This window comes from Hoplias malabaricus, chromosome 9 (genome assembly GCF_029633855.1).
Source record: "Hoplias malabaricus isolate fHopMal1 chromosome 9, fHopMal1.hap1, whole genome shotgun sequence".
In the NCBI taxonomy this organism is placed as follows: domain Eukaryota; kingdom Metazoa; phylum Chordata; class Actinopteri; order Characiformes; family Erythrinidae; genus Hoplias; species Hoplias malabaricus.
The window spans coordinates 19034962-19046210 of NC_089808.1; the positions used below are offsets into that span (position 1 = coordinate 19034962).

At 37.5% G+C, this 11249-nt stretch overlaps 1 gene segment (V, D, J or C); it reads left to right on the forward strand.

Annotated features, from left to right (window-relative positions):
- The first annotated feature begins 710 nt into the window (after positions 1-710).
- LOC136707446 (T cell receptor alpha variable 26-2-like) lies at positions 711-9285 on the forward strand. The segment is given in 4 exon segments: positions 711-2780; positions 4191-4261; positions 7731-7778; positions 7966-9285. Coding segments are annotated over 4 exon segments (519 nt in total).
- Positions 9286-11249: the final 1964 nt, after the last annotated feature.

The window sequence follows — 11249 nt, forward strand, 5'->3', positions numbered from 1 at the left end:
AAAACTTGTTTAGAAACAATATCATCAAAGGTTCAAAAGCTATTGAAACTTATAATGATAAATGTATCACCACGGGCCAGTAAGGGTTAAATTGACCAAAATAACAGGTGTAGTACGTCATGTGGGTTGCACTTGATCAAATACAATTTGTTTTGAAACCATATCATCAAAGGTTCAAAAGCTATTGACATTTGTAATGAAAAATGTATCACCACGGGCCAGTAATGGTTAAATTTATCAAGGTAAGAGATGTAGCATACATCATGTGTGAGGTTCGTCACCTTCGTTTTTACTGTGTAGTATAGTTTGTAAACGGTCCCTTAGCTCTCGCGGAGATTGCGGCAGCCCATAGAAAACAATATATTTCGTGTTTTTTAAATGGCAAACATTTCTGACATAAACTGAGTTGTAGTTGCTTGTCTTGGATCCCAAAAACAATACTTTGCAAGTTTTAAGTCATTTGCATGCACCGTTTGAGAGCTATTGAAGAAAGAAATCTGAATATGCGAATATGAAACCAACTTTACCGGAGTCCCCCCCTCAAATTAGTCCGTTGGAGGGGATTGGAGCCTGAGATATCACCAGTTTTGTGACGGCTTACAAGCAGGAGGCTGAGGGAAAGGTAGGAGAGAAGAGGCGGGAAGAAAACAAAGAGAGGGTCCTGCTCCATTGAAACAGGCTGCCGGTGAAAGGACGGGTCAGTCGTAACATTATTTATTTATATTTAGCGTAGTAGAGACCACCAGGTAGAGAACGATAATTTGACTGTACAAAAAATTGTAAACTCAAAGTCCAGTTTTGGGCTTCTTGCGGGTACTATTCGAGTTTTAGTTAGCTAGCAGAGTAATGCTTTTTAAAGAAGAGAACGGAGGGAAATATAAACATAGAGATGGACAGGGATTCTTGTCATTGATATTGGTCAGTTTGGTAAAATTAGCTACGTTCATTATAACAGAGAATTGTAAACGTAGAACATGTAATGTTAGCTACAGACAAACTCCATTCCAGATTATTAGCTAATATATATTTGGAGTGTCAGGTGTGAATGAGGTGCAAGATGGGGGGAGATTTTGCTGTGAAATAGATTTTACTTTGTGCCGTATTGAGAATTATAGGCTACTGTATTTTGCTGCAGAATTTTGAGCTCCATTCTACGGAGCCCCTAAAGGGACTGGGGGAAAAAATAAAAAAAGACTATTGATTTTGCGTTCCCTCGCAAATACATTGCGCTCCTTTGCAAATTTTTGTTTTATGATACACTATTGTCTTTGTGGCTCAGTCAACACATCAGGACACTGCAGTTTCCAGTGAAGTCCAGCCACTTGAAACAGATATTATATATGTATTTATTTATCTCTACTAACACACAGTTTCGTTGCCAGTGCGAATCGTTCATACATCTGTAAGGAACTACCTAACATCAGAAGTTGTCAACAACAGGTTTATATACGTTCTGTAGCATCCTGAAAGTGCTAGTCAGAACGCCGTAGTTCCACGTATTTCCATAGTAACAGGTGTAGGCTGCTTCATGAAAGAAAGAAAAAGTGTGGACGGCTGTTTTTTTTTTTTTTTTTGTTATTGACTGGGGTAGGGGTCAAGCTAAGAATCTTAACGAAAAACCTTTACCAAGCAAAGACTCTTAAAAATCCGGTCATTCAATAACAAGATGGAGGGTGTAAGGCAGTGGCGCAACACACAGAGATCTCAGGGCACACTGCGGACTAATTTTTACAGAGACGTGGCTCAGCGCGCTCCAGACACGGCTGTGGAGCTAGAGCCGTTCGCTACACCATGCATTTCGTTTTATCTGGGAATTGTTTTTTTTTTTTTTTAATAAAGCTGCAGTAAAAACAGGATACCCTTTTCTGACTGACTTTTACACACATACACACATTACTCCAATACACTACCAATAGCTACACATTTATTTAGGTGTTCACTCTCCTTTCTCTCCCACTGATTTGAAACTGTGTTCATTGTCTGTATCTTTATACTGTTCACGTAACCTTTGTCCATGCGCTTGCAATTTAAATTCTCTCATCCTCTTTGCTAAGCAATTAACACAGCATCAAACGTTTCAGTTGGCTCTCCCCAATAACATATCCATGTTTTCTGCTGAGAAGAAATGCTATGTCTTTATATTTCAGTCCAAGATCAAATTCAAGTCAAATTCAACGAGCTGCTCCATAGTTCACCTGACACGCACAGCAAGCACAGTACTACGGAGCCCACAAAGTATTTGCGAGGGAACGCAAAAGTCTTTTTTTCTCCAGTCCCTTTAGGGGCTCCGTAACAAAGACAATTGTGTATCATAAAACATTTGCAAAGGAGCGCAATGTATTTGTCAGGGAATGCAATAATGTTTGCAAGGGAACACAAAATCAATAGTCTTTTTTTTATTTTTCCCCCAATCCCTTTAGGGGCTCCATACCATTCCAAATCTGATTTGAGACTCACATTTTTGTTATTTATAGTCAGATTTTGAAGGGAAGAACCTATTTGCTAGCCAGGCATACAAAACTCGTAAATTAATTAGCTTGGCTAAGTGTTTGTGTGTACATTTTAATTGTTTATCAGAGTTTAGTTAAGAGTATTGCATTTAAAGTGTCTAAATACTAAATGTTGGCTACCAGTTCTGTGATCACAAATGTAGTGTGTTGGTTTTTGTAATGCATATGAAATGACATCTTATTTCTCTGTACTATATGTTTTAAATGTGGAGAGTCTCGTCGTGCCATGATTTTCAGGAAGTTGGCTGCATTTAAGGCTCACATTTACAGGTATTAAAACAGCAAAACTGAAACTAGACCTAGGCTATATCATATAGGTTTTAATTTGACATGTCATTAAAAACTGCAATGGTAAATGTTAAAGACTTAAAATAATTTATATTCTCATCATTTAGGCAAGTGCCACAGCTGCTGATTTTGAAACCCTTAACCTGCTTGTGAGTCCTCAGATGTTTATTCTGGGTATGTATATATAATTGCAAGATACTCCAGAATGAGAAAAGTTTAAGAAACATTTGAATTAATTACAGTGGAATTTTTGACCAATGCAAGATGTTTGCTGACAGTGGAAGGACAAGTGACCTATGTTTGCTCAAGCCTCCATTAATTTCTGGAAAGGCAGCCCTATTCTCCTTGTACTCAAGTTTCAATTTCCAATATCGACAGGAAATTTAACATATAATTGAGTTAATCCAGAAGTAAAAAATTGTATTCTTTGTATTTTTTTCTTTCTTTCTCTCTCTCTCTACTTGTTTACTTCCTTCTCTGAATTAAACTAGCCTCTATTTCATGTTATCTTACCTGTAATTAAAAGTATTAATATATATAAAAATATGATAACTTTACTGATGCAGAAACCCCATGTATGAAAATGGATTAAAAAATTCTAAAATTATCTGGAGGTAACTGCTTAATAAAATTTTGACCCGTTTCTGTTGGATAATTCTTTATGAAATTATTATGAAGAGCAGATTACTGTCATCTGTTGCAACCATTTAATTCTAATTAGGGTCATTGTGGGAATCATTTGATGCAGTTGAAAACTGTGCTTTTGATATTTGAAATTAAAGGTCAAATACAGGATTTTCTGATTACAATGATACATTGAAATATTGCATAGCATATCAGTCTACATGGCTTTTAGATCAGGTATCAAATTGAAATTGCAGTACTTTTGGAAAAAAATGGTTTTGTTGAGTTCGTATTAATATCTATCCTCAGTCTTCACTGCAAAAAGTGTGAGCAAGCGACAACTAGGGCTGGGCGATATGACCAAAAATTAATATCTCGATATGCCTAAAAGAAATGGAGATATATGATACGATATGACATTATGAAAGCCATAACAAAATACAATGTCGAAGTATTAGTGTTTATTTTTAGCACCAAATAGGACATGCTGCATTATTTAACTATAATTATTAATGTAATTCACCCTTTATCTCACTCATTTGCTCTGATTACTTGCAGAAAAATAAACATAGCACAAAAAGTAAGGAAATTTGTGTCTGGTAGATTATTTCTTTGTTGTAACAGTGACCATAAGTCTTGCCCATGATGTCATCTGATCTTCCCCTTACTGTATCCTCTAAGTTTTGTGTACACAATTTTTATTGCAACTTTTTTGTGCCTTTATTTCCACATGCTATATTACTAACTATGGAATTTTTATTTTTATAGATGCCTCATTGGTACAAATCCCCAGGGTGGTCAACGTAAAGAGCAACCAAGTCATCCTGAACCATGCATCCGTGTGTATCCTCTCTTTAAAGAAACTGATGGACTTTGAATGAAATTTTATTTATAAACCGGATTCCAATAAAGTTGGGACACTAAACAAATTGTGAATAAAAACTGAATGCAATGATGTGGAGATGGCAAATGTCAATATTTTATTCATAATAGAACATAGATGACAGATCAAAAGTTTAATCTGAGTAAATGTAACATCTAAAAAAAAAATATGTTGATTCAAAATTTCACAGTGTCAACAAATCCCAAAAAAGTTGGGACAAGTAGCAATAAGTGGCTGGAAAAAGCTAATTGAGCATATAACGAACAGCTGGAAGACCAATTAACAATAATTAGGTCAATTGACAACATGATTGGGTATAAAAAGAGCTTCTCAGAGTGTCAGTGTCTCTCTGAAGCCAAGATGGTAAGAGGATCACCAATTCCACCATTGTTGCGCAGAAAGCTAGTGCAGCAATGCCAGAATGGTGTTACCCAGTGTAAAAAAGCAAAGATTTTTTAAAAAAAAGTTATCATCATCAACCGTGCATAACGTCATCAAAAGATTCAGAGAATCTGGAACAATTGCTGTGCATAAGGGTCAAGGCCGTAAAACTCTACTGGATGCTCGTGATCTCCGGGCCCTTAAACATCACTGCACCTCAAACAGGAATGCCACTGTCAAGGAAATAACAGAATGGGCTCAGAAATACTTCCAGAAACTTTGTCAGTGAACACAATCCACCGTGCCATCCGCCGTTGCCAGCTGAAACTCTACAGTGCAAAGAGGAAGCCATTTCTAAGCAAGCTCCACAAGCTCAGATGTTTGCACTGGGCCAGAGGTCTTTTAAAATGGAGTGTGGCAAAATGGAAGACTGTTCTGTGGTCAGATGAGTCACGATTTGAAGTTCTTCATGGAACACTGGGACGCCATGTCATCCTGACCAGAGAGGACAGGATAACCCAAGTTGTTATCAACACTCCGTTCAGAAGCCTGCATCACTGATGGTATGGGGTTGCATGAGTGCTTGTGGCATGGGCAGCTTGCATGTCTGGAAAGGCACCATTAATGCAGAGAACTATGTTCAGGTTCTAGAACAACATATGCTCCCATCTAGACATCATCTCTTTCAGGGAAGACCCTGCATTTTTCAACAAAATAATGCCAGACCACATTCTGCAGCAATCACATCATCATGGCTACGTAGGAGAAGGATCCGGGTACTGAAATGGCCAGCCTGCAGTCCAGATCTTTCACCTATAGAGAGCATTTGGCGCATCATAAAGAGGAAGGTGCGACAAAAAAGGCCCAAGACGATTGAACAGTTAGAGGCATGAATGGAAGAGAATTCTTATTTCTAAACATGAGAAACTGGTCTCCTCTGTCCCCAGACGTCTGTTGAGTATTGTAAGAAGAAGGGGGAATGCCACACGGTGGTAAAAAATGGCCTTGTCCTAACTTTTTGGGGATTTGTTGACGCCATGAAATTTTGAAACAACATATTTTTCCCTTAAAATGATAACATTCTCTCAGTTTAAAATTTTGATCTGTGATTTGTGTTCTATTCTGAATAAAATATTAGATGTTGGCACCTCCACATCATTGCATTCAGGTTTTATTCACAATTTGTGTAGTGTCCCAACTTTTTTGGAATCCGGTTTGTATATTCAGCACATACTGCCATAATCAGAACTCAATAAAAATCAGTAAATTAATCAGAATATAGCTACACATAAAGAGTAAAGTAGTCTTCCAATGCTCAGAGTGTGTACAACTCGGACAAAGAATCACATATATTTTAAAGATATTGGGAACATAAAAACATCACATCATATACACCCATTTCTGGAAATTTGGGACTAGTATGGTATTGATTCCATAATTTTTAATGTTTTTAATGACTTTTAATGCTTTCTTCTATTAATCGTTTTTTTAACCATGGGTTCGTTTTTGTCAATTTTTTGTCTTTTTTAATAATATTGCTTTTTATAAATGTGTTTTTTGTTTTTTTGATCATTTTTTGTCATATATTTTTACATTGTATTAATTGTTGCTGCTTTTTAGCAGTATTTTATTTTGCTGCTGTTTTTAAATTTTTTTATATTATTTATGTATTTTTATTTTCTGTCTTTTTTTAAGTTCTTTTACATGGGGTCCTTTTTTATTTTCCATGGTGAGTGAGTGTGTTGCCTGCTGAAGAGCGCTACTGTCTATCATTGAGTCCTGGCATATTCAAGGCCTTAGTGTGTGGTTTACAAAGCTGAGGAAGATAAGATAATTGCATTTGTTGCATGCAAACTTTCTATTCACACATGGGGCAAATATACTAATGGTTACAAATCAGAGGCTTAGTCAAAACTTAGCTTAATATGAACATTCATTTGTAAAATACACTAATGAGCCAAAACATCAAAATGGCTGATAAAATGATTGTTCTCACAGCTACATTAGCAGCAATTTGTTGCCGGACCACCTGCCTGGCTGGCCTAGAAGAGGCATTTGCGCTTACTAACTGACAGACACCTAATATTGTAATGTGCATATGCAAGTAGGAACTGTTAATTTAGCAGAAGTTAGGTGCCACCACTACATCATTTGTTAGTTCAGACATATTTCACATTCCAGTTTGTGAACTAAATCTGGAACCGTTCAGCGGTGACTAGAGGTCTTCATTTCCCTGGACAAATATTCTTTTTGGGACCTAAAAATGCATGCTCAAGGGATTAGAGGGTTGAGAGCTGAATTGGGACACACTTGCCCTGCTTCAGTGCTCCACTGTCCACCGCGTTGAACAGATCAGTGTTTTACTGGAGCCTCAAACAGAAATGTGTTGGAACGTTGCTGAGGTAATATTTATCATAGTCTCTTCTTTATGTTTGGAGAATGTTTCTGTGACCCAGCCTTTTGTTGTGAATTAGTTAAAGCACTTTTTTATCAGTTGGACCCTTATAGAAATGTAAGTCCGTACATAAATATCTAGTTCCCAGCGGTGCCCTGTTTCTCAAGTGTTGATTACTTGGTTGATAAAATCTTAAGGTGTTTGGTTTTAGAAATGTTGGAAAACGTAAATGCTGTTATGTTGCTTTCTAGTAAATGAGTTGCTTCAATTTCATCTCAACATGGAGCTTCTGATTTGTAGCTTTGTATAAACAGAAAATAAAAGGGTTTCCATGATCATACACTGTCAGCAGCTGACAAGATAAACTATTTCTATAGTTATTATTTCAAACAAAGATATTTATATAACGCCCCAAAGACCTTCCAATGACAATGGTATTTATTTTGTGCTTTTCTGTTTTTGAAATACCAGAAAAACCTCTGTGACAATGGCTATATGGCTAATGGCGGTCTGGCTAAACTAGACTTGCCTAGTTTCTCTTTGCTTTTGTTGTTTCTCTGTTCTCATAACACACCCACTAACAAATTTAGGAGGAGTCTTTACATGAGAAGGAGCGACTAAATCTATCCTCATTTTCTGAACTCTGCAGCCTCCATGATGTCTCTGTGCTTTCTGACTGTATTAATGGTCCTGCTAGGTATGTAATATTAAATAGGTTTCTATCTATGTAAAGCACATTGTCAATATCTGTATTTGTGTCCATAATTTAATTTGTGGTGGTGTGTTTGAGTAGGTTTGTGATAAATGTGTGTGGGCAGCAATTTATCTTTTACACATTAGTAGGTTTTTGTAAACAGTTTTTTAAAGTTCTTATTCTTTCACAGGGAAAGGTTCTGCACAGTCAATAGCACCATTGCAGAACAAAAGACATGCTTTTAAAGAGGAGACAGTTACTCTTTCCTGCAAATATGATGGTGTGAGCCTTTCAGACTATTTACATTGGTATCGACAGTATCCTGGATACAGACCAGAGTTTTTACTGATGATATTACCAACAGAAACAAAATCCGTGAGCAAAGCAGTCCCTCCCTTTGAACGAATGGACGCTGAAGTGAATGTAACAGGAAAAATAGTGGATCTGGTGATCTCCTCTGCTGCAGTATCAGACTCTGCTCTCTACTACTGTGCCATGAGGCCCACAGTGACAGGAAACCCAGCTCCAGTGTACAAAAACTCATAAGCTGTAAGCACCTTCCTGCGCATAAACTTATATCAGATTTCTAACATGTCCACAGCAGTTCATAATTAATCCTTTCACAAAAATCTGAATTATATGTGTGTCAGTTTATCTTTTGATTTCTCCTGCTTATTCCTCTCTATTATCAGTGTTGTTTGAGTTTGCAAACACTCCTTTGCCTAATGTTTCTTCTGAAGACAAGGGTATCAAGGGCTTTTGTCCAGTTTGGGGCCTACCTGCCTGACATCTGACCAGCATTGAAGAGAAGGCACATAACAGTACACAATCAGATAGGATTATTTATACTCAGGAATATTATTTCAATCTTTCTCATGTATGTTGAAGCAGAAACATTTTAAAGCCCCCATTGTCAATGCTAGAATGACTGAGCATAGTCAACCAAGAAAAAAATATCCAGTGTCCTGAGTCTACTGATGAATGACAAGAGGATGATCAACATAAAGTGAGCATCAACAGATGAGCTATTTATGTTGCTCCCTTTTAGTGTAACTAATAAACCTTATTACTTGACACACAGAGGGAGGAGGACAACTTCTTGTTGATTTACTCACTTATTTATTTCAACTACTGCCACACTAGTTACATTGCCCTAGTGGCGGTCTGCCCTCTGGTGGGTTCATTGTAAATAGGACATCTCTAGGTTCATACATCACACTATTTTCTCTGGCTTTTTTTTTCTCTGACTACAGTGTGTAATTGTAGAATTACAAAGCTTTCACCTTTCTTCATAATAGTTTATTTTCATGATGCAGTGGCAGATTCTCTTAAATTACCAAAGAATTTTGAAGCAGTCCCAAGACCACGTAGCTGTGTTTTATCAGTGTAGCAAGAAAGTTTCTTATGCAGTGCCAACTGAAGTCTCAAATGTCACATTAATTCATCACTTTATATTTTTTTTTGAAATAAGGAAATAAGAAAGGATTTTATCTTAAAATCTTTATTTCTCAAGATTCATTTGACAGTATTGAGCACTGTATATGATAAAGGACTGACATCCTTTGCAATCTTGATTGAAAAAAAATGTTTTTTAATTGTTTGAGCATTGCCTTAATTTGTGAAAAATATTTCTTTCAAACATAGAGTCTACAGTGCATCCTGCTGCAGGACCGAAGAGCATGTTAAAGAGAATCATGCACAAGCCACTTGTGGCTTCCTTTACACATCATTGGTAAAACTGAAGATGTTTTCTTAGAATCTAGCTATGATCAATGCATACAATACTGTGACCAATTGACTAACAACAACAACAGGAATGCAATGAGGGGAATCTACCAAAAGAGGGCAGGTTTAATCTAGATGTACTATAAAGAGAATAGGTAAGAACTGCCTTCCTGTCTGGAAACACTGATGGAAGACTTACTGTTAATAGCTCAGATTGACCAGTTATCTACCCTCCATTCCTAGCATCTACTACACTCCACAGCTGCAACCACATATTTGTGGCATTAATCATCCATTACTCACAGTGGAGTGAGTTCTATTGGTGTTTTGCTTTGAGATCCCACCCTCTGTCCAAACCCACAATGTTGCCTGCAAACCACAGCTAACTCAAACGTAGAATCATTCGATGATTAAGTGATCGAGCAAACAGAGATATTAGTTTTTGCCAGACGTAAAACGCCTCAGTGTCCTTCTAAAAATAACCATGACAAAAGACTAAGTTAAACAAAAGGAAACTTGCACATGTATTTGTAGAAGTAGAAAGTAACTAATTACATTTACTCGCATTACTGTAACTGAGTAGTTTGTGTGTGTGTGTGTGTAATTGTACCTTTAAGGCGTTTTTAAAATCTGTAACTTCACTTTTACTTAATGTACTGCTCTCAGACTGCAAACAGATGCGCGCAGAAGAGGCTAAAGTGTTTATTAACAATAAGGGCAATCCAACAGAGTAGTCTTGAACACACAAAGGGTAAATACATTAGCAAGGCAAAACACAGTCGTAAACACTAGAGGCAGTCCTAATAGTCGAAACCAGAAAGAGTATCACCGTTATCTGAATGGGAGGGGCTCTCTCTCAAACACACACACATTCTCTCTCTCTCTCTCTCTCTCTTAACTGATTTAAAACGTATTCCGGACGTCCACTGACAATATTAATTTGTCCCAAAATAACAGACACATTTTGGACGTCCACTGACGTTAACTGGTCCTGAAGTAACTGACTTGTTTAAAACGCATTTTGGACGTCCACTGATGTTATCAATTGGTCCTGAAATAACTGACTTGTTTTCAATTAATTTTGGACTTTCAATTCATTTTTCCACTGACGTTTAAAATATGTCCTTGACGGACCGACTACTTTTAGACCTTTTTTGAACGTCCAGGGACGTTCCTTGTTTACTGGGTATTTTATTAAATTACAATGAGATCTGAAATCATCTTATTGGTTTAAGAGGTCTAAAAGACATTCTCATCCTCATTACATTACCATATTTAACTTATATGCCCAGATGTCTTATAATTAGTTATATCCATCCATCCATCCATTATCTGTAACTGCTTATCCAATTTAGGGTCGCGGGGGGTCCAGAGCCTACCTGGAATCATCGGGCGCAAGGCGGGAATACACCCTGGAGGGGACGCCAGTCCTTCACAGGGCAACACAGACACACACACATTCACACCTACGGACACTTTTGAGTCGCCAATCCACCTGCAACGTGTGTTTTTGGACTGTGGGAGGAAACCGGAGCACCCGGAGGAAACCCACGCGGACACGGGGAGAACACACCAACTCCTCACAGACAGTCACCCGGAGCGGGAATCGAACCCACAACCTCCAGGTTCCTGGACCTGAGTGACTGCGACACTACCTGCTGCGCCACCGTGCCGCCTATAATTAGTTATATTAAAACACAATTGCTACCATATGTCTTGAGTTTAAAAATAGTCTGCTTATTTAGGACT